Below are 25,198 nucleotides of genomic sequence, written 5' to 3' on the forward strand. Positions count from 1 at the left end.
TCAAAGCGAACAACATACATCTACATACTCAGAATGCCATAAACAGTAATGTCAAAGAGCAATGTTGACAGTTTAAAGGTTACAGAGCACACAACACAAAATATGTCAGGAAGCACTGAAACACTTAATGACGACTTTATTTTCAAATGTAATGCTCAGGTTATAGTGCCAGGCGTAATTTCAATAAAGATCAATGGCTGACTTGTTTTTGATTGCTATGTGCAAGACAGTACATACACATACACGCATTAGCTAAAGCCTCCAACACGTGACTATTCAAATCACAGTATGACCATTTTAAAACACAAATGTAGGCAGTTTCCAGTCATTGGCCCAAACTGAAACAATTATGTAAAAAGGACCATCAAAATTACTAAAAGCAGGTGGCTTTAATTTCTGATAAATAAAGGGGGCAACACATGCAGCATCTTGTCCTGAACCTGAATAAGATGTAGCCTCTCAGGTAAAATTGAGATTGTAAATACAAGATTTCTAGCTGTTTCTCTTGGTGTGGATGAGAAGGTCCCTCTGCAGGTTGACTTCCAGATTCCCTACAGATTTGCTGCCAGGTGGGTCAGTAACTAGGGTCAATTTGTTGAAGACTCCTCGGCCAAAATAGTCAGCTACCACAGAGAATCCATCGTTAGAGCTGCGTAACTGCAAACCAGAGCAAAGACAAAAGAAAACTTGTATTTTCCAATATTCCTGTAGTTTTCAAATAAGCTTTTTAAATAACAAAAGCAGGTTATTAGACAATATTAAAGCAGACCACGCACATATTCAACATGAACACGTTCTTTGTCTTTTGGTGTACGACTTATTGTTACCTGTCTGTTGAAGTGATCGTGCAAATCGCGTTTTTGGTCCTGGGCACGCAGCATGTCCATGACTTTTCGGTTTTCTGGAGTGCAAGTTGGGCACTCCGCCTCGCTCTCAGCATAGCTTTCAAAGCAGTGTTGGTGGAAGGAGTGGCAGCACAGGAAGTGAACAGATGGCAGGTCCAGTGGGCTGTTGCACATGTTACACTTTGTCTTCTGGAATATCTTGGCACTGTGTGGAAATATTAAGTTTAAGATTTATGGTCATACTTGGCAGTTTCTATAACTCTACAGCACTCTACTGACATGAGCAGTAAGAGATAAGTTGGGTGCATAAGTAAATAGATGGTGACAATATTCTTTGTTATTTTGCTGATGTACACTACAATAAGATTCATACATCTTACAATAGAAAGAAACATGATCGAGATGTGACTGGAGTCCAGACTTTTGAGTTTAATTTAAGGGGTTCACCAAAAATACCGCATTAACAGTTTCAGTTACTTTCATAATCTCAATGGGAAAATTAGTTCTCAGATACAAAATTGTGCTTGTATCGTGACATCAGAAGTTCATTACAAGTACTCAATCTGCGCATAGTAACTATTTAAAGGAATTTTTAAGTTGTCCACAGAGGTGTTGATATACTGTGCTGTGAAAAAGTAGGTGCCTGGGTACTGATTTCTTATCTTTTGAATATTTGTCAGATTTACATGTTTCAAACTAATTTTATTAAAGACAACCCAAACAAATACAACATGCAATTTTAAATTATTATTTCATATATCAGGGTAAAAAAGCTATCCAAACCTATCTGGCCATATAGAAAAGTAACTGCCCCCTAAAAATAATAAGTGGCTGTGCTACCCTTGACAGTTGGAGCTGGAACAAGCAACAGTAATAACAGGCAAATTGCTATGGAGGAATTTTGCCCCACTCTTCTTTCGAGAACCATTTTTGTTCAGCCACATTGGAGGGCTTTCACACATAATCTGTCCAAACTTTGACTAGGCTACTACAAAACCACCTTTTATTCCTCAGGAATTATGAGGTGGACTTGTTGTTGTGTTATCTTTGTTGCATAACCTAACTCCACCTGAGCTTCAGGCCACAAACTGATGGCCAAATACTCCTTCAGAATTTTAGAATAGAGAGCAAAATTCAAGGTTCTATTAACTACAACAAGTCATCCTGAAGCAACAAAGCAGCTGCATACCACCACCATGTTTGTTTGTAGGTATGATGTTCTTTTTGTGAAATGCTGTGTTAGTTTCATACCAGATGTAATAGGGCAGAAACTTTCCAAATAGTTCAACTTTTCTCTTGTCGGTCAACAGAGTATTTTCTGCAAAATCTTTGAGATCATTGTGTAAGATGAGTCTTTGTTCCAAGGAGGGGGTTTCTGCCATTTTTGCCATGTCTGTTTTCCAATCCCAAAAGCCTTACAAATGGCTTTGTAACCCCTTCCAGACTGATGTCAAAACTTATTTCTTCTGTGAACTTTTACTTTGTCATTTAAGTGATTTTCTTTTAATTTAATAGGTGTTTCACTAATCAGACCAGGGTGTGTCTAGTGAAACTGAACTCATCTTTCCAAAAATGTGGTTACAGACAATTAATGATTTCACATTTGGTAGTGATTTAATTAATTAAATCATCATTTCAAAACTGTATTTTGTATTTACTCAGGTTATCTTTGTACTCACTCAGAAACATGTAAGTGTGACAAATACGCAAAAACAAAGTAAAATCAAAAAGGGGGTAAACACTTTTTACACAAGCTACAGAGAAGGAGCAGAGTAGGAGAAAGACAAAGAGTGTGACACAAAAATCAATAAATCCTTAAGGGGAGAGTTTTGCATCACCAAAACACCTAGAAAATAGGATGTGACCAAGTTCAGAAAACAAGTTTTACTGTCAAAGTCAACAATAAAAGACTTCTTCAACAATATTCAAACAATTTACCTCAATATGAAAACCTCTGTTTACACTTATAAACAACAAATTTATATATGAAACTAAAATGAACTAGCAGACACATAAGAGATGGAAAGCCAGTAACACTTCATCATACACCACCATCAGCTGTGGTGAACACAGTGAAAGCAACTCAAGCACATTTCAAGGTAAATAAATGGAATGATCCAAATATTCCTCTTGTTTTTGAAATGAAGTCAAAACAGCAGAAAGAACCACAAACAAGCAGCAAGTCAGCAGGAAGTCCAAAGAATTTGGCAATTTACAAGGATTTCAGATTTCACTCACTTGAAAGCATACAAGTACTGAAAATAAAGCAGGTGTAACGGTGGGATTTGGCATGTTATTGCAGCTGCTCTCAGCTGCCATACCTTTTTGTGCCAGGTCAAAATATGGTCAATAAACTTACAGCCGGAATGAAATTATATGCCTATTCAAGGATTTAGCCACTAGGATGTGAAGGAAATGGGTTTGAGAGCCTCCAGGTGTATTAAACTGTCCTCAATCAGGGCAAGGCTGTGAGACGCAGAGTTTTGAAAGAAGAGGCCACTCAAGCATCTCTGGGGTTCTGCTTCCCTCCTCTTGTTTATTTGGAAATTATTATTATTTTATGTCTCATCAATTAAACACTGAGCTGTTCGCGGGGTGAGGAACCACAACTCAAGATTGACTGGACCAAGTGAGCTGGCCTAAATCTTAAAAATGGAAGCCTGGTTCGTGACTTTACAACGAGGGTCGCTGTCCAGGTAAGCCCACACTTCTTTCCATGTCTTGTCGACAATATCTTGTACCTGGTACGTGCAGTGTCACTGGTACGTGCAGTGAATGTTAGTTAGAAAGCACTTAGAAAATGTGCTTGTGAATGCACAAGTTGTGTAAAGCGCTTTGAGTGCTCAGTAGAAAAGCGCTATATAAGAACCAGTCCATTTACCATTTACCATTCACTCTGCGGATTGTCGCTAGAGTGATGCGAAATTAATCTTTATGCACATAGACACAGATTGGCTTGGCAACCATGACACTGCAGTTCAGGTTGTTCTCTCTCAGTATTCTCCCTCAGATGCTTAGGACCTTATAGCAGCAGACACGACTCTCCTCACCATTACACGAACATCAGGTCAGTTTGTCAGAGCTACAGTTGGATTTTTACACAATTTAGTAAAGTTCACAGTGGAAGCAGTCAGAATGGAACAAATATCTGAGAAATGTATCTACTGCAAGTTGTTTGGAAATGTCCCAGAAAATGACCTGAATGTGAGATCTGCAAAATTCCTATCTGATGAAGTTTTTGATATTTACGGACACTTTTCTTCCCAGTATCAGCTGAACACATCATGAACAAAGAGCAGTCTGAGACTGTGTAGTAGGGCTGCCACGATTAGTCGACTAGTCACGATTACGTCGACTATCAAAATCGTCGACGACTGATTTAATAGTCAACACGTCGGATTAGGTAGGATTTAAGAGTGTAATAACGGACTGAAACAGAAGATTGCAGCACTGCATGTACAAGGATGCCAGCTGCCGTTGTACCCCGAAGAAGAAGCTGTGTCCCAGAATTCATAGCGCAGCCCAGCTCAGTTTCAAACAATGGCGGCAGCTAGTTAGTTTTAATATTACTCTTATTTTTTCTGGGTCACAAAATAAACATTTAACATATTTTCAGGCGAGAATGTAACTGTGTAAACCTCAAATATCTGCTCAGTTTATCAAGACACCACATATTTTCAAAAGCGCTCCGACGTTTTCGGAGACGTCTGTTACCCACTAGCTCAATAGCTAGCCGGGGGCAAGGCTCACTAGAGCCCGTGAGAACAGCGGACTCCCGGCAAATCGTTTTCAAACCCACCGCCGTCTTTCGCTACTCAGGTTAAACATATATAAGTCACTTTGATAACTTAAAAATGTTATTGTTTGGCTTTTTTTTAGTATTTTATTTGTTCCTGAGCAAAATCGGTTTGGCTGAGATGAAAGTTATAGTTTTTACACAGCTGAATAAACGTCAAGCAAACAACTGATTATCAGAAGTGTGAGATGCTCGAGAATATACTCCGGTGTCCTGTTATATTTTAGATAGCAAGGAGTTTATTAAACTTCACCGAAACAATCTGCAAATTTCATTAAAATTTAATAAACTATCATCTTGTCTTTATTTTTAGTTAGCACATACCTTAAACACTTAAAGCTGTAAGCTAATGATAGTTATATAAGAGCAGACGCATGCTAGTGCAATAAGCTGTACGTTTTACGTCCAATGGATGCATGATCTGATTAGTCGACTAATCGCAAAAATAATCGGCGACTAGTCGACTATCAAAATAATCGTTTGTGGCAGCCCCACTGTGTAGCTCCCCCTAAGCTGAAATAGAGTCGGACAAATACACAGCAAGCAAATCACATAAACCCTCTTAGCAGGGTTAAAAATAATTGTTACTTTCCAAATACTCATAGGCATGGACTTGATGTATTAGCTATGAAAGAGTTACGTTTACAGAAAATCCCATCCTTTATGTGACCAACCTTGTTTTGAGCTCCTGGATTTCTGAGCGAAGGTGAGCCGTTTCATCGCGATACTGTCGGATTTTCCGTTCATCATCCTCAATCTGTTGGTTCTCTCTAAGCAATTTGTTGATGAGGTAGTCTTTGATGACGGAGAGAGTGGCTGTCGAGTTGTGGGCTAATGTTTGCACCACTACAGCAACAAAAGAAAAAAAAATATGACACCTTTAAAATTACATTCAACTGACATGATCTTTACCTGAACCTATACTGTAACGTGTGGATCACACTCTAAACAACCAATGCATGAAGATAAAAATGTACTTACCAAGTAATGGAGGCATCAGGTTGTTTTGATCAATGTGATGTAGGACCTCACTGATATAAGTTTTGCAGTCTTCTTCCTTTCTGGCAAAGTATCCCAGCGCCTGCTCCCAAAGGCAACACTCTTGGTCCCCATAACTTTTGCAGGCCTCCACTACTTTTCCATACTCCTCATTCTGCATGTGGTAGTGCATAATCTGCTGGTACCTGCATACAAATGTCTCCAGTTAGTGATAAATAGTAAGATGTTCTAGCTTTACGCAGGGCTTTTTTTCCCGTTTTAAATAGAGCAACAAACTATTTTTCTAGGCTACACGAACAGCTTACAAATGAGTGAGACACCATTTCTGCTTTAAAGTGTGAGTTTATATAAGCAACACAGCACTTTCAGAAAGACATGTATTGTAATGAAAAGTACTCTCCGCTGCTGAGTAATCCATTATTGTAAATTTTAATGTTATTAGGAAATGATCAGACAAACAAGGGTTTTTGGGGAATACTGTTAAATATTCAGATCTAGAGTCTGATTAAAGTGCTGTGTGTTTGTTTTTTGTTTTTATTTTTAACATTATGAGAGAACCCAATTCAGTTTAATAAAAGATTAAAAGCTACATTAAGGCTGTGATTTTTAGTATCTGCATGGATGTTAAAATCACCCACAATAATTATTTGATCTGAGCCGAGCACTAAATCAGATAAGTCTGAGAAATTAGATAGAAACTGAGTAAAGGCTAAGTAGATGACAGATAGCAAATAAAACTGTTTTTTGGGGGGGGTTGACAAGATTAAGCATCAGGCTTTCAAATTAATTAAAACTGTCTGGGTCTTTGGTTTATTAATAAGCTGGAGGGGAGGGTTGTTCCCAGTCCCCTGATAGTTAGAATGGCTTGGGGGTGTTGATTCATTTAAGCTAACTCCTGCTGTAACCAGGTTTCTGTAAGGTAGAATAAATCGATTTGTTGATCAATTATTAAGTCATGTACTAACAGAGAAGAGAGAGACCTAATATTTAATAATCCATATTTTACTGTTTTACTCTTTGGTGCAGTTATGGATGCTATATTGTTTCACAGTGGTTGTTGGTGTCTGTAGCTTCATATGTGTCAAAACAGAATCATCAATAACCATAATTTGGGCAAAAACAATTGATTGCGAAATCAACAGGGCTTCTGTTTAGAGCCATCCTCCTCACCATCACCAGGAAGTCATTTTTAAGGAAGGGAAATGGAAAGGCTGAAGTATGCCAAACTGCACAAGAGCTGGACTCAAAACCAGTGCCAGCGAGTCTTATATATTTCTAGGACATTTTTTATGATGAATTCCTTTGTGGTTTTCTTTTTTTGGTTCAAATCATCATCGGTATGTACAGACAATTTTTCAAGAGGCCTCGAGAACTATTCCTGAAGGCTACTTAAAGAAGTGACAAGTCTGCCTAAGACAGCTCAGGCTGTGTTGTAAAGAACAAAAGTACTCTTGCCAAATATTGACTTAAGGTTAATCACTGCAAATACAGTGGTCCCATGCTATAACGCTGTTCAACTTTCGCTGATTTTTTTGTGTGTGCAATTTTTTTTTTTTCTTTTCAGTGCATCGTGTTCTGCATCTTGCTCGGCTGTAGACCATTGTCAATCGATCTCCTCCATGCTGTATCTCCTGCACAGTACAGAATGTGTTCGGCTTGTCAAACTTACAGAAATCTTTGATCGCTGGCAGTGTGACTATGAAGTGCTGTACTGTATGTTTGTAAGTTTTCTCCCCAACAAACACAACAATGTCGACGAAACGTTTTGCACCGTGAAAGGCACCTGCAGGTGCCTTTGTTTTCATTCTATAATACTGGACTTCTTTTTCTACGAAGGTTTGAACTTTGAGAGTGTTTAAACAAGAGAGAAAAGCGTGAAAATGTTCATGCTTGTCGGAGAAAAGTGTATAAAGTGTGTAGTGAGGGTTTTACAGCCTTAAAAGACCTGTAATAATTGTAAAAAATAAAGTTGACTACTTTGCGGATTTCACCGATCGCAGGTTATTTTAGGGAACATAAGTCCCGCATTAAATGAGGGACTTCAATTTTTTCTAGAAAAATAAAAAGGAATGAGAGATGACTCATTCCTCTCATGACAGATCACAATGTCATCTGGAAACACAGTGCAAGTCAGTACAACAAACAATCCTTACCACATTGTGTAGGACATCCTAGCTATGATTTGATGCATGCTGGGGCACTTTTTAAAACTTTTAAAACTTTATCTAGAAGGACATTACACAAAGGAAAAAGTCAAGTTAAATCAGCTAATTGCTCTAACTGTCTGGTATGCAGCCATGCTGGTACAGCTGTAACTCACAAGTCAGACCATTTATCAATTTGATGGAATGAGTTTCAGTTTCTTACAGATAATTATCCAAACCATCACCCCAAAGAGAAGATCCAAGTATGGGGTTGGACTTAAAAGCTTGAAAGGAATTATCATGTTTTCACAAGAGACTGGAACAAGTAAATTACATCAGTTTTATAAAAAAGCAGTAATTTTACACAGGCAGGATCACCAACAAACAAACCATTATTTGTCACATACACAATCATACACAGTACAACATGTAGTGAAGTGTTTGTGTCCGAGCTGTGGACAGGCTGCAGACGTAGCCACGCCATTCCAGGGCTTGGTATTAGCATAGGTAGGTAACAGGAGTGACCTATAAGCATCTTTTGCTGACGTACACATAAGCTGAGGATGTATAATAAAGCATCCTTTATTGATAAAACATCCTTCAGTGATGTGTAACAATGATCCAATGTTTTGTTACACCTCATTAGACGAGATATATTGATGAAAGCTGAGTGTCTTTTTAAGTGATTCATGACTAAAATTCCCCTCAGTTAGGTGGCTCTGGTGAAAAGATTGCATCATGCACTATACCTACACTATATCTGAATCCAGACCCAGATTTAGAAATGATAATTATTACATATTACTACTGTGTTAGATTCAATAATATGTTAGGGTTATGTTTAAAACATAAATTAACTCATAATGAGTGCATTCGCATCATTAATATTCAACCACAAACAGTGACACAATGACTTTATTTACTGAACTAAACTGGCTTCTGCTGATACTGACACATCTTACAGCTTTCATTCGGTTTTACCTATCACACTAAAACAGTGAATAATGAGATGTTGTGAGGTGGTGCTTGATAAGTATTCAGACTGTTTGCTCACTTACAGTTTGCCTTTCTCATACAGGTAGAGGATGCCTTCTTTGAAGTTGTGCATCTGGCACAGGACAAGGGCCTTGTCAAACACAGTGTTGTCACTCCTCAGTAGCAACACAGCTTCCCCCTGCAGGACCTTCTTTCTCTGCCAAAAAGAAAAACAGAATGAGAAGCAGAATATTACATATTCAATAAATATTGAGCTTTATTAGAATAACGTCAAATGCACACAGCAGTTGCCTCGAAGCACTGAAATGTAATATGTTTGTTTTTGTTAAACACTACTATAATGAACTTTAAATCAAACATTCAGATCTGCAGATTATCTGCTTTAATTCAAGTGGTTTAACAAAAGTTTTGCGTGAAATGTTTATGAGTTAAAAGTGTTTTAGTCACTTACTCATTTTCTGAACAAAATAACATTATTTTTAATGTAATATGTATAAAATTGATTCAAGTGTTTTGCAGTTAACCGTTCAGTTGCTGCCTTTAGTTTTTTCCTCAGTAACTAAAAAAAAAATGCTTTGTTGGATTGAGATCAGGTGACCAAACACTTGGGTAGCTTTTGTATAACGCTTTAGGTCATTATCCTTTTGCATCATGAAGTGCTAACCCATCCGTTTCGCAGCATTTGACTGAATCTATGCAGAGAACATAGCCTTGAACACTTCATTTGAATTCAATTCAAGAGTTATTAAATTTAAGAGTTATTAAATTTAATAGTGATGTATAAACTAGAGAAGTGTGTAACTAGTTGACTAGATGACTGATTGTCGTTGTTGTTACGAGATTTACTAATAATTTAATCTAATTGTTAATAATTTTTATTGATGCACAATTCTGGTAAAATGATGTATCCTAACTGTTATGCTGCCATGTACGACCAGATGAAGATGGAGCATCGTTTTTGAGAAGCACCATGAATCTGTTAGTCTAGGCCTGATCTTTTTGTTAACACCATTAGAATGAGATTGTGCATACAAGCAGTGGAAATGAGAGTACAGTGGTCCCTCATTTATTGCGGGATTTACGTTCTAAAAAAACCTGCGATAAGTGAAATCCGCAGAGTAGCCAAGTGTATTTTTTATAATTATAGATTTATTAATTCTGTAAAACCCCTCACTACACACTTTGTACACTTTTCTCAAACAGGGAAGAAAATTTTCGCTTTTCTATCTTGTTTAAACACTCCCAAAGTTCAACCATTTGTAGAAAAATAAGTCCAGTATTATAGAATGAAACCAAAGGCACACCCACAGGAGTCGCCCAACGCTCTTCTAACAATTGTTAGAAGAGTGTCGGCTATGTCCGGGAACTTGGCCGATCAGTTGGATCAGGATCTGGCAAAGTGCAGGTGGTTTAGCATCTAGTGGGACGAGTCTGTGGACAGCAGCAGTAGAGCACGGCTGATGGTCTTTATCGGGTGGTATTTGATGGTTTCTCCACAAAAGAAGAACTTCTGACATTACTGCCGTTAAAGACAACTACGAGGGGAGTTGCCATCTATAACGCGGTGACGGAGTTTTTTGCGAAGAAAAAGGTACCGCTGGAAAAGCTGGTATCAATGACTACCGACGGAGCTCCTGCTATGATCGGCCGACATGCAGGATTCATCACTCACTGTAAAGGTGACACAGAGTTCCCAAACTTCATGCATTACCACTGCATCATTCACCAGCAGGCGTTATGCACAAAGGTGATCGGCTTCGAGCACGTCATGACTCCCGTTGTGAAGATCATAAACAGCATCCGCTCCAGAGCTAAACAGCACAGAACATTCAAGGTGCTATTGGAGGAGCTGTCAGCTGAATATGGTGACTTGCTACTACAAACGGAAATCCGATGGCTCAGCAGAGGATGGATTTTGCTTCATTTTTTGTCACTTTTGGGTGAAATCAAAGAGTTCATGCAATCCAAAGGGGAAGACACATCTCTGCTGGAGGACACTGAGTGGACACTTGACCTTGCGTTTTTAACGGACATTACTGGGAAACTGAACCATTTGAACTGTGAGCTGCAAGGTAAAGGTAAGACTGTTGCTGACATGATAAGTGCTTTAAATGGATTTAAAGCCCAGATGAGCATCTTCTCTGTGAATTTACAGAGAAAAAAGATGCTGCACTTTCCCTTTGTGCAGATGGTGCTGAAAGACAATGCTTCTGCATCTGAGACTTTTGACAAAGTTGCAGAAAAGTACACAAGTCATAAACCGACTTGGTCAAGAGTTTGAGAATAGGTTTTGTGACCTTGATCAGCTTGAGCCATGCGTGTCATTCATTTCCAATCCTTTCATGAATGTGGACACAACATGCATTGCTGAGAAACTAAGTTCAGTGTTCAGCTTGGATGCTGGACAGGTGGAAATCGAAATTGTAACATTGCAAAATGACCTCCACCTCAAAGCCTATGAGGGTACACCAAACTTTTGGTGCCTTGTTGACACAGAAAAGTACAGTGGTGTATGCACAGCAGCTACAAAAGTTGCCAGCCTGTTTGGTTCAACCTATCTTTGTGAATCAGCCTTTTCTGACATGAACTTCATCAAGTTCATGTCAGAACTTTATTTTTTGCCTCATTTTATTCTATTTACTCATCTTTTCTCCTTGTTACTATGTGGAGTGGTATATTCTGATTGTAAATTTGTTGTTTGGTTTGCGTTAGGACCGGAGATAAATGTTACTTTGTTCCTTGATTTTTGGTGCCCACTTGCAATATAAATTGGATTGTAGATAGGGGGCATGGTTTAATAAGAATATTTTCTTCTTCCTGCTCCTTTTCACACATGGTTGCAGTGCTTTACCGATAGAAAGTGTGGTTGGTTTGTCTGAAAGAACTAACTGTGGAAACTGTTGTACCAAGTGTGAAATAAATAAATGAAATGAAAGAACAAACACAGAACACGCCTATCTGATGCACATCTGCAAGACTCACTCAGAGTTGCAGTGTCAAGTTATACCCCAGATTACAACACACTGGTGAACAGCATGCAATGCCAGGTTTCCCACTAACAGACAAAGAAAGCCATACTAGATGTTCTCAGTGGCAACATTACAGTGTCATGTCAAAGTTGAATTTAATTATTGAAAAACAAATGTGTTTGTTAAGTGTAACATATGATAATTTGTTTTAAAATGCTGCAAATTTGGTGAAAAGTTCTGTAAAATGTGAAAGTTGATTTTTGTATGTTACATACATACAGAAATAATGTATGTAACAGTAGGGCTGCTCGATTATGGCAAAAATGATAATCACGATTATTTTCACTGAAATTGAGATCACGATTATTTGACGATAATTATTTAACCCTTTAAGACCTACTATAGAACCAAGTCCACCAGAGCTTATATTATTTTTTTACATGCTGTAGTGCCATTTGTGGGAGCATTTCAAGTTGCTATACATCAATACAACTGTTATAGCCCATATTTTAATAATATGTATGCATTAAGTCCATAGTAATTACATAAATTGCAAAAAAGTGCAATAAACTACAAAAAAAATTGAAAATTGCTTTTGTTTTGTTTACATATATTTCTACTTGGAGAAATTTAAGAGGCTTATCCCTCAAAACTTTAAAAACAATAAAGTTGCAAAAAATTGTTTACAACAACAGGAAATTTATTTTGAGTGTCTTCATAGTTTTATTTTGGAGATACAGCAATTTTTATATACTGCAGGAAAAACAAAAAACAATCCTATGATGCAAATTTGCAAAGAAAACAGCATGTGCATCATTTCACTGTGGGAAGTGTTACGAACAGCTGATAGGAACGGCAAAGCGTGTTTCTGGAATATTATGTTTTTGTTCCTGCAAGCGCTTTTTATGCAATTTTTGCAAAGCTATATGTGGAACGAAACCGTGACCGAGGACAAGCTGATGGCATAAGATGTGAGTACAACTCCTCCGGTTTCATATGCAAAACAAATTATTGCGCTAGCTTACACGGTTCAGGTTCTACAGGGATTTAACAATAGTTACGCAAAACGGAGCTTACTGCTCTGACCGGCTTTAAAGGGTTAACAATGACTTTAAAAAAATAATATAAAATAGTGTGCAACACCACTGAAGTTTTTTTTTTTTTAACTCTCTTTTCAACCAACGGCAGTCACTCTCCAAATAACTTCTGCTTAGCTTTCCGAGCTTCCCTCGGGTCCTCTTAATCAGCGGTCTCCAACCTTTTTTGCGCCACGGACCGGTTTATGCCCGACAATATTTTCACGGACCGGCCTTTAAGGTGTTGCGGATAAATGAGGGAGGGGCTAATAATCGGCTCAGTCATTTTTAATGATCGTTGAAAGCCCAGATCGTAATCGTGATTAAAATTCGATTAATTGAGCAGCCCTATGTAACAGTGCATAATTTGTTAAAATGTGTTAGTGGTAAGTAAAAATGTTGTAGAAGTGATCACTTCAAAATGTAAATACTTGCAGAGATTTATAGAAATAAAGTGTTGCATATTGATATTTATCCGTTTCCTACCTTGTTTCCTACTTGCATTCTTTATAATTATGGTGAAAAATAATTAACATAATCAGTGTCTTTACATAGATGAATATAATTAATTATTAATGATAACATATAATTAAAGATAAATTGAGGAAATTTGTTATTTCAGAAGTGTGTGTCAAACTGGTAGCCCTTCACATTAATCAGTACCCAAGAAGTAGCTCTCACTTTCAAAAAAGTTGGTGACCCCTGGTCTACAGCCAATCAGGACACAGAACACAATGTGCTGTTTAAAATAAAATTAAAAAAGCATGCAAAATTGCACACAAAAAAAAAAAAAAAATCAGCGAAAAAGCAAGGCTGCAAAAGGTGAATAGCAAGGGACCACTGTATAACTACTATATCCTACCAGGAGGAGACCCCCGGAGGACACCCAGGACAGCCTGTAGAGATTACAACGCTTGACTGGTATGGGAACACTTCATGTTTCCCTGGATAAGATGGAAGAGGTGGCTGGTGAGAGGGAGGTTGGTGGGTTGATGGCCAGACAACTAATTGTTTTGTCATTGATAGGGATGGGTACCGGTATCCGGTGCCATTATAGCACCGGTTCTGACATAAACGGTAGTAACCAGACCGAAAAGCAGCGCACATTTTGGTGCTTTATTTCAGTGCTTTTTTTTTCCCCTGACATGTCATACACTTTGGATTCTAGCCAATCATTTTACCTTTCCGAGGATAGTAGGCGGGCCCAGATACGTACGTTCTTTTACGCAGAGCTACAGATTAAAAATGCCCAAGGCGAAGCGGTCAAAAGTCTGGCTGTACTTCACAGCAAAAGATGCAAACTCAGCAGCCTGCAACAAGTGCTTTAAGCTGATACTGTGCAGAGGTAACTCCTCGAATCTGATGAAACACCTGGCGATGCATAGCATTTTGTTAAAAGCCGAGAAATGCGCCGGATTTGATAGCTTGCTGCGAGACCTCACACCGAGCACATCTACTGTGGGTGGGTTGCCCGTTATCAGACCCGGAGTTAGCAAAATCCCCCAAAAACCCGAAGAGTAGAGTCCTGGCCCCTAGCCCTGCCAGTGTAGCAGAAATGATGACGGATGATGATGGCAGCAGCAGCCGTTCTTCTCTGCGTGAGTAGCTTAATGTTGTTTGTGTGTGATTTACGTTGAGTAGGCTAATCACGTTATTACATTAATGCATGTAAGGTGAACTAGCAAACACCGTCGTAGTTACATGCGGCTGTCTTCTTGTTTGATGGCAGATACTCCCTTCACCAATGCATCAATTGTTAGATAGAAAGCACTTCAGAATAGAAAAATGTGCTGGTGTGAATAAGATTGTATAAAGCACTTTGAGTCCTCAGGCAGAGTAGAAAAGCACTATACAAGAACTGTGAGCATAACCAGTCCTTTGCGTCTTGCTACAAACCCTCTATATTTCCATTCATGAGAATCGGTTTCCGTTTCTTTTGGTACATTTTTAAGAATGGATCACATTTTCAATCATTTCGCCAATCCACAAGTTTTTATAATATTCCATATAGGTTTGTTTTGTCTAAATATTTATTGAAATGCTTTTATCCATATAAAAAAAAGTTTATTATAAGGATTCTTTCCTTGTTTAAAATAAATAAACAAGTAAATGGAAAACAATTTCCTGAAATGACAATTACACTCGATTTTTAAAATCTTCATGGCAGCTTGTATAACTGTCTAAATGTTATGCACTGACCTCAGGATCTTGTTCATGTGCCCAGTCTTGCAACCGTAGTTCCAGTAGTGTGTCATACACACCCTGGGGAGAACGGGGGTCCACCTCAATCATGTGCTCCAGGAAGGCTTTGAGCTCCCGAGGGTTATTGGCAAAAATCGGGATGAATTCCTCAGAGTTTGCCTAAAATACAAACAGTAGTGGAGGAGAATATTTCTGATAAACACTTCAAATTTATGATCAAAATTAATGATTATCTAGGAGAATAACAGTATTGCTCAGAGACCTTATTGACCACACTCCTGTCCAGGCTGTCTTTTTCAGCAGCGTCTCCACTGGGTTGGTAATTAGTGCATAAGCCCTTCAGGAGGAGCGTGGTACCTTCAGGGACATGGTGCATCAGTGTCTTGCCATAACGCTTCATGTTGCTTTCAGCTTGTTCAAAAGGCAGACGCCCAATGTAGCGCAGCCCTTCTTGATAATTCTGTGGGAAAATAATAACAACAAGCTTTTTATTATTTGTCACATATGGTATCATAGAGTACAATGTGTAGTGAAATGTTCTTGTGTTCGTACTGCGGACAGGCTGCAGACGTAGCCGCACCATTCCAGGGCTTTTTTTAGGTTAGCAAGAGGGGTCTAGCCTTACTGAATACTGGGTGGGAATCGAACTTGCAACTCCCGCTCCAAAAACGTGTAGTCTTACCACTAAACTATCAAGCTGCCACTCTCTGCCAAATATCCACTCTCCATTAGAAAGAGAGTTAATATGTTAAATACTATTTTATTTTTGATGTGGTATAAATTCCAAAATTCTAGCTGACTTTCTTCTTGAGTAATTGCATTCACAAGATTTTCAGAAAACTTGACATCTGACCTTACAGACACTAAAGTTACTAAAATTCCAACTTGTTTGAGCTTTTAATAGTAGACGCACCTATGAAATGAATTTGATAATACTACGTTGCCTCCTTCGGGTGTCCACACTGCCCGCCCAAGGTTGGGTGAGGACACTACCCCTCATTAATTGCCCTTATCTTAATTCCCCCTTTCAGATAAATAAAGTCTCTCTGATTCTGATTCACCTTTTACAGTGGAGGGGTAAAAAGGACAGGACTGTGCACAAGTTCACAAATAACTTTTACAATGTTAAAAGGTCTTAATTAGCTTTAAAAATTATTTTGACTAATCACCACCTTATATCAATAATAATCAGCCATGAGCTGCTCTAAGCAGTTGTCTAGCACTGCTTAGAGAATATAATACTATGGCTATGAACATAACAAACCAATTTGTGGGACCCACTCATAACAAAAATTTAGCGTCAGTAGATCCATTTTGCAAAGAAGTCCTGTAGTGGAATGGAAGAATTCTGAATGCAAATATCACAGTGATCGTAACCCAAATCCAAGATATGCCTTACCTGAAGACCATCTCAATTCTAAGAGCACAAAAACAGTGAATGCAAGTCCAGACAGTCTAGGAACGTCATAGAAACAGAAAACTTTGAACGAAAAACAGACCAAAATCTTTCAGACAAGAACTGAAAGACTCTTAGTTGCTAATAAAAAAATGTTTACAAGTTGCAATGTTTGCCAAAGGAAACGTTAGTAATGCATTGGATGGCTTTTTAAGGTTAAGAAAAAAAAAAAGAAGAGGACAATTCCTAGTAGCCCAGAGAAGTGATGAACATCTATCTCTAAAGAAAGGTTTGAACATTTGTACCTTCAAGTCCTCCAGCTGGATCTTTAGGTACCACTCGTGGTGCATGTGTTTCTCAGCCAAGAAGACAGCGTGGCTGTGGTAGCCAGCCTGCCGGAGAACCTTGATGGCGATTTCAACATCAAAGTGTACTTCATTTTCACTGCTCTGTTTAAATACAGTGTGGGAAGACAACACATTTATGATATACCAACCATTATTGACTCTTGCCAATCTGGGTTTTAATGACAGTCCGAATTAAATAGCAGTCTTAATCATCAAAAGCCCAACACATCAGTGCTCACGTTCACCAGTCAGTCACCTTAATGAACTCTTCCAGCTTGGAACTGTCCTTGAGCTTGGTATAACAGTTGAGCAGCAGTGTAGTGTGATCTGCATTGGCCAGTGACTGCCTGTGCAGGGCTTGCAGATAGGCTGTCAGATTGTGGATCCTCTGTGCATCTAGAAATTTCCTGATGACATATGATGGCTCCAGCTTCCCAATGGTGCTGTGTGAGAAAACAATGTATTTTTAAGAGGGATTTTATTAATGGCTCATTTGATCTGTAATGTATATATCACTAAATATGTTCAGTGATTAAAACACTTGAAAATTAAGAAATAATAATAATATCATCATTCAATAATGAAATTTCTCAATTTCAGCACTTGCTATCTTTGCACTCTTTTCAATAAATTGAGCCTTTGAATAATGGCAAAACTCATTCTCATCCAGCGAGTTCCAGTCCTGGCAAATGCAATTACCGAATATACTGCTGAATGGCACCGTCGTGGTCCCCCTTAAGGTACAGGTGATCACCATATTGTCTGAAGATATCTGATACTCCATCACTGTCCAGGTGCTGACTCTTAGCCAGGTTTATGGCCATCACAAACAGATTCTTCTTAAACAGCATCTTTAAAGACAAACATTCAGGTAAAAGTTATTCTACCTGAATAACTAGATTTATAGATGATTCAATTCACTGTTCATCACTGCTTTTAAACAACTCCTCAATCAGCAGTTACAGAGACTGAACTGACCTCCAGTTTGGTCTGTGTGTCTTTCTCCTGGAGAACAAACATTTTTCCATCTCTAGTCAGAATGTAGAAGGAACCCCACTCTGCTACCACGTCAATGACATCATCAAAAGAGGCACTGTAGGCAATGAATTTGTTGTCCAGGTCATAGATAGTTAGCAGCTGTTTGTCTGATGGCGAGCTCTCTCCACTACTGAAGCATGTCCTGAATTAAAAATGAATAGAATCATTGTCTCATAGGACATGTATTTTTGTAAGTCACCTGATGAATATGGATTATTGAATTAAGATTTGTGATTTAAAGATGGCTTTGAATAACGGAATATTAAAATTCAATATTCTCTTCTTTCAGATGAAATACTCCGTGAATATTACTGTCACCTCATTCTTTCAGTCCTGTTCTTACTTGTTGGGTGACTTTACATCCCTTATGAGTAAAAACAGATATCCACGGTGCCAGTGGGCCAATAGCTTGTGTCCATCAAAAGCAAAACAGGGCCCTCGTTCATCAGGCTGATACAGGTACACACATTCTTCACCAGCTACAATGAACTGAGAATCCTGGGATGGATCTGCCAGGGATGAGCAGCGCAGTGCACAGCCGTGTGTATCCAGCTCCACTTTTGGATACTCCTTGATGGACAGGGTGTAACACTAAACAAATAAAGATGACAAAGAGTACTTCAAAAGACTGAAAGACTGTATGCTCACCTTCAAACTATGAGAACATTCTCTTTAAAACCTACAGGATAAACAAGGTAATCCAATATAAAACCGAAATGAGCACACCTTTGTTTAATATCACTTAAATGTCCAATATTTCAAATAATCTCAACTCTTATGAACAATAAAAACATTTAGACAACATCAACACCACGTTTACTGCATGTGTTCTTTTTGGCTCCACATGATGATTGTCAGCCTTTGTAATGACAGAACATTAAGATCACTGACCAATTAAATCCCCAGTGGGAACAAAGCCGCATCAGTAAACCATTGAAAAGACAATACAGACTCTGCACAATCTAGCACTCAATAATAGATGGGTATGTGTCTTGATACACGCTCAATAATCCGAGAAATTAATTAATGGCCAACAAACAACAATCTCTGAATCACTGAGGGGGACTAGGTACATCTTTCACCATCTTACAATACCGTGATCCCCCAACTATATGCAAATAGTATTCATGACTTAAGGTCATGACAACTGATATATTAATGATCATGAAACTGATATTGTGGCTGAAAGCTATGCAGTAGTGCTGATTTTGATTGTTCTTTTAATAACTCTGAAGACATCACTTGGGTGAAATTTTTCTTCTACCTCCTCTTTTCTCCATTATATATCCAGGTGAATTGAATCAACTTCTTAAGATGGCTAAGTGCTATAGATATTGCATAGTATCACAAAAACATATTTAATCTTTGGCACAAAAGTGAAAGATTAACCTTTAGTCATTTCTGCAGGACATTTAAAAACAACAGCTGGTGACCAAATTGCTGTACCAACCTTTTTTGCGCCACGGACCGGTTTATGTCCGACAATATTTTCACGGACTGGCCTTTAAGGTCTCGTGGATAAATGCAACAAAATAAAACCAGTACACCCCCCCCCCCCCCCCCCCCCCCAAAAAAAAAAAAAAAGATTTATTCATAACACACAGGAAAATCCCAGGGACACCGAGTTAACGATAAAAACTATTAAAAAAAAACCCAAAAAACAATAAAATCCCTGAAAACCATAAATTTCACACCCGAGCCTCAACTCTCACAGCCCGGTACCAAATGACTGGCCTGGGGGTCAGGGACCGCTGCTGTACATGTAATATATTCTAACAGCATAAATCACAGAACAAAATAACAGTATAAGATAAAATGAGAAAGCACGAGTAAAAAACAACACAAAAAAAAGTCGTCTGAACTCATTCTGATTTGAAAGCAGAGAATAAAAATTAGTTTTCAAATGGGTTTTGAAAGCAGCTGATGTGGGAGAGTTCCTGATCTGAAGGGGTAGTTCGTCCACAGTTTCAGAACACAAATTGCAAAGGCCCAATCCTTTAATCCGGACCTCTGGATGGCGAGGAGAATTTGCTCAGCAGACTGTGTGGTTTTTTTTGTTTGTTTTTTACTGTGGGTCCTGTACTTTTTTGATATTAGTAAATGTAAACCTTCACTTTTAAATCTTACATAAAAGCAGGGCTCTAGAGTGCGACCAATGTGGTTTCAAATGCGACCAAATTTTTTCAATGGTACGACTGAAAAAAGCATCCTAGGTCACACCGGTGCGACCAACAGCTGTTCAAGTCTCCGTGTGGTCAACAACATACACACATTATGCCCCTATCGTGGTCTAAACCAATCAGAGATAGTCAAGGGTGGGACCTCTCTGATTGGCCGTGGTCCAGATATTTCTGTAGTCCTTCATGTGTACGTTTGAAAGTGCAGGTGTATAGAGGGAGGTGAGTAGCTTGAATAAAGCGATATCGATTCATTAAATCCTGAATCAACTTTTAAATATAAATGTATTTTGCCAGAAATGCCAGAATCTGAGGTTAAAGATCACAAAACTATTTCAACAACCACCAAACAGCAAATGAGAACAGGTAAACACAAAGACGTAAACACAGAGCACGGACCCGGCGCATCAGCTTTCTCTTACTCGGCTTTCTCACCCGACGGCCCATACAGGGACACGCCGTTGGGGCTGAAAGCCAAGAGCTCACTGATTCTGATGCGTCGGTGGGTTCGCCCTTTGTGTTTATGTCTTTTTTGCGCTAGATTCTGAGCTGCAGGTTTTGTCTCTCTCCAACCAAAATTCACTGAACCAGCAGCAAAAGAAGATCCAAACTACGCTTCACATTTGAAAAATGTCTTCATTAATTCGCTCTAACTTCTGCTATTTTGCTTCCACCACGAAGCAAAACGGCATTATTCATACCGTTGTTTACAGCGCTGTTGGCCGCTATATATATATATTTTTTTTTTTTTTTTGTTTGTTTGTTTGTTTGTTTTTGTTTTGTTTGTTTTTAATAACTCAAATGAGCCTCGGACAAGAGAGCCTAATTTCTGCTGTTCAATACTAAAGAAACTACACTTTTAAAATTATGCAAAATTGCAGAATATTTTTAAGGTTATATAATATAAAAAGCCAGGCCAGGAAACTCTGCTTCATGTTTTTCTGTTTTATCCTCAATTATTTTGACACAAAAGCATCTGCTGTGATGCTCACACCTCTGATGAAGTCTCACAGTGTCAGTACTGATAGATGATCAGAATTATAATATTTCTGTATGTCTGAGGCAAAATTGAATCGAATCAGCAAACAGCTCATCAGAGGAGGCAGAGATGATGATTAAGTTTAACATTGTCTACAATACTAGTACTAATACTTTTTTGGCACTTTAAGCACAAGCACTTTTTCAGTAACTTATCTTTCTTGTAGAACTGTGCTCCAAATAAAGAACGTTGTGCTGACAAGATTGTTAGTTAATCATTTACAAATGAATATTGTCTATATGGACAGCAATTTTCCCCACAAAAAAGTGAACATGTAAAACTGCAGTGTTAAGCGGTGCAGTTGAAAAATTTGGGTGCGACTTAACTTTTGTTAAGTAACCGTGGCTAAAAGTTAGTCTAGATCCCTGAATAGCAAATGACAAAGTGTTCAACTTTGAAGGAATGTAGCGACTGTTAGGTCACTTCCATTAATTGACATTTCAAAGATATTGCACAGGATGGTCCTCATTTCTGTATAGCACATGGTGACTTACGTAGACTTTCTCCAGGGTGGCAACAAACAGATGGGTAACTTTTGCTACTTGGCGGAAGGCGAGGCCAGTGACAGGGCTAGCTCCCTCATGCAGAGTCAGAGTTTTACTGTGACGATCTCTGGTGATGTCACCTTTGGTCAAAACCACACTGCCATCCGTGAAGCCTGCCAGGAAACACAGAATCTGCTATAACCTTTCAGAATGACGACTGGGTCAGTAGACCAAAAGAACCTTTCTTCGAGTCTTACCAATTGCCATAAAGTTCAGGTTTTCGTGCACACTGAGGCAAGAAACTTCAGTTGGTTTGTTGCCTGGAATTGCAGGAAATATCCTAGTGCAGAGAGGATTTCCACTGTCCCTCTTGTCCAGGTTCCAGACCTTTACCTAAGAAATAAGAATTATTCAGTTTAGCAGTGGTTTCTGTATGTGTGTTTTGAAAATGAGACTTCTCTGGGAAACATCAGACTTACTACAGGGTTTATTCCATGTTCATCCTGACCCACTGACACAAGGATGCTGTGTTGCTTAAGCTGGTAGAGATGTGTAACTCGCAACTTGTAGGCCTGAAAAGACATCAGCTGCAAGGAGCGCATCAAAAGCCAGATCTTACCTTCCATATGTAACACTACAAAGGTTAAGGATAAATATATTTACAAAACAATTTCTAAAATACAAAAAAGCTGTTTATAAAATTGCTGCAAAATTAATTAAAAAAAATACCCCATCCTTTTCTCTTTTCAATATACTTACATAAATGTATATGCTTACATACTATATGCACAGTATATTTTATTTTAATATTATTCATCAAGACCTGGTTCCAAGTAATTTCACAAGTTATATTATATTGTGAAAGTGTCATACTCCTTTCCTTTGTAGTTTCATACTTGTGACTGATGAGGAAATACCTGAATTTATTAATAAATCTAGGCCTTCTGCCTGTCATCTTAACCCACTTCAACTCAAGTGGAAGTCCTGTTTATCCCCTCTCCTGACGTTATTCACTCTTGTCTAATTTAACTGTTCCGCTCTTAAAACAATTGTGATAATTCCAACACTTGAGGAACCTGGTGCAGACCCTTTCACCTTAACTACCTTTTCTTTCAAAAGAAAAACTTACTATCACCTTACTAGACAATGTTTAACCTGTTTAAACAATTGCAGTCTCGTTTTCAGCCACAGAAACTTAAGATCATTTATGATTTTAACTATACTTGTGCTGCTCCAGTTGTCAGTGGTTTTTTTCCACGTGGGTCTTTCTTAGATCACCATTTTATTATTTATGTTTTGGTCAGATTTTTACTCAATTTCATTTCTATGCCAATGACATAGAAATGACATAGTTTCATGGCCATTCAATTGAGTTCCGCTGTCTCAACTTTTTCTCTCACTAAAACAGATGTTCTTCTAGTAGAAACCAAACATCTCTATGTGTACTGAAATTAGGGCTGTTCGATATAACGATATATATCGGATGACAATATAAAAACGTCTATCGTTTCATTTTACGCTATGGTTTGTTTCCAGGCGTGGCAAAATAAACTGTTTACGGCTATATTTTGTCATCGTTTTGATGGTCACTGTAGTGGCTATATTAATTTCTTAAAGTTCACTCTTTCTCTTATATTTAATATAACCACACTATGGACGGACAAGCGCCTGTTTTTATGCATTGTTAGCAACAATGACGGTATAACCATCGCGTGTCCGCTTGTTTATTTTCCACATAAACCTTTCACAATAAAGCTCAAGATCCTGTTGAGACTTTTCAAAATAAACTGAATCACTTGAAAGACTATGCAGAGTATTTACGGATGAGAAGCAAAAAAAAGAGCCGTCAGGTGCTAAAAAATAAACCTTATACTCAAACGTTAGAATAGGCTTTTCCCAGCAGCAGGCTGTGTAATAAATACTTACACAAAAAATGGCGGCCGTTACAACTTATGTCTAAAAATGTATAGTTTCATACAAAGGTTAAAAAACTCGCCTCCAGGTAAACAACGCCCAGATGGAAACACTTCACGCAAGTCGAGCTGCCCGAGATTCACAGAATTACAGAAAATGTTACATTTTTGTGGTTTATATCGTTATCAGGATGATAGATGTCTTATATCGGGATATGAGATTTTGGTCATATCGCACTGCCCTAGCTGAAATTCTCTAATCTTTCCTCCCTCCCAGGTTAAAATTATATCAGACCGTCTGGAGATTTACATTTATGTAGTTGGCTAAGCCCATCCCTTACAGCTCTTGTTTATGCTCTGGTTACAGTAAATCCATCCTCTCTGGCTGACCACAGACACCTCTATTGCCTTAAACCTTCCAAAATGTTGGTGATCATGTCATTACCAGAAACACTTTCAGAGACCATGTGTACTCCTGTCATTCAACTGGCATCATGTAAAATAGTGAATCAATTTTAAGATTCTGCTTCTTAATTGAACTTTTTCCACAGTCTTGCAGTTTCATGATTTTCTGAACATCTCAGTTGAGTGGCCCCTAATCTTTGGAGCTGTCTCCCGCACCACATTCCCAACATTTATTTAACATCTATTCATCTTAAAAGATAGTCTTAAAACACATTTTCATTCCAAGGTGTGTCTTAAAAGGTGCATATTAAAAAATATATTATTTATGTAGATACAATGGATATAGGCGGATACTAGGCCAGTATTAATCATTTTCTAAAGCCCTGTGGGTCTCCATCGGAAACCCGTGCAAGGCGGTTATAATAAGCTCGATTAGCATCTAACGTGCTGGTGTGCATGTCAACCCTTTCTGTTGTACACTATTTTTTACGAACTTTACGCGGCTTTTCCCTTACTTTTTCTTGCTGGAATAAACACGATGACTAACTACAAGTTCCCAGTAAAGCTAAAGATTAAGTGGGAAATACGTAAAATGTAGCTTTAGACGGAAAGAAGTCCACGAGGGTTCGTGCAGTCTCAGACAAGCAGTCGAGCCTCAACTCCAACGATAACGTATACATTTGCATGTAGATTGATATGGCGCAGAAAACGAAGCCAGCCTAGCTCTGTCGCCGCCTACAACCTACTGCTTCAATAACCTGCAAAGACAATAGTTACTTATCTCGAAGATATGCTCTACATTACCTGAATTAAAATTTTACTGTCACGAATTCTGGGTTATTTAGCGTCAGTTATCAGCAAGCTAGCATCACATCAGCTAATGTAGCTAACTGTTGCCATTTAAGGATATCTCCGAGAACGATATGACCCCGACCGGAGTCAGAAGCCGAGATCCCTTTTGGGAGAAGAAAGTTTTTCCCATTGTCATCTGGGTCCTTCACCGTATCCTTATCAAAGAAGACAAATTTCCTCCACTGTAAGAACGCTGCCATTTTGTTAGTATTTGCAGACTGGGGTGTTGTCATGTGACACGTGAGTCACATGACCAAATCGCTGGTTCTCCATTTCCTGGCTATAGCAGGAATGAGGCAGACCTCTGGGCCCTATTTCAGGAAGCCGGTTTAGAAAACTCAGAGTGAAAAACGATACTCAGGGTTGAGTAACCCCGAACTGTCCAACTCGGAATATTCGGTTTCAGAAAGGCTGATAACAAGTAGTTCAGTCAACGCGGAGTTGCTTTAACCCCAAGTTAAGCGCGCGCACGAGGATACATAAAGCCCTGATTAGTGGAGCACAGATTAAGCGAGTCAC

The 25,198-nt window shown here is 38.6% G+C and overlaps 1 protein-coding gene across 1 annotated transcript; it reads right to left on the bottom strand.

Moving 5' to 3' along the window:
• Positions 1 to 137: 137 nt before the first annotated feature.
• vps11 (VPS11 core subunit of CORVET and HOPS complexes) lies at positions 138 to 24,912 on the bottom strand. Its single transcript, XM_085363368.1, has 16 exons — positions 24,738 to 24,912; positions 21,989 to 22,137; positions 21,767 to 21,902; positions 21,519 to 21,682; positions 18,152 to 18,399; positions 17,749 to 17,950; positions 17,470 to 17,621; positions 17,027 to 17,213; positions 16,729 to 16,872; positions 15,290 to 15,487; positions 15,025 to 15,186; positions 8,843 to 8,976; positions 5,623 to 5,825; positions 5,316 to 5,487; positions 828 to 1,050; positions 138 to 657 (listed from the first exon to the last, which is right to left on the bottom strand). Exons 1-16 carry the CDS (start codon positions 24,910 to 24,912, stop codon positions 493 to 495), a joined length of 2,814 nt encoding a protein of 937 aa, XP_085219494.1. The 3' UTR covers positions 138 to 492.
• Positions 24,913 to 25,198: the final 286 nt, after the last annotated feature.

This window comes from Diplotaxodon limnothrissa, linkage group LG10, assembly GCF_057381915.1.
Source record: "Diplotaxodon limnothrissa isolate DT_005_m linkage group LG10, D_limnothrissa_male_GT1.1, whole genome shotgun sequence".
In the NCBI taxonomy this organism is placed as follows: domain Eukaryota; kingdom Metazoa; phylum Chordata; class Actinopteri; order Cichliformes; family Cichlidae; genus Diplotaxodon; species Diplotaxodon limnothrissa.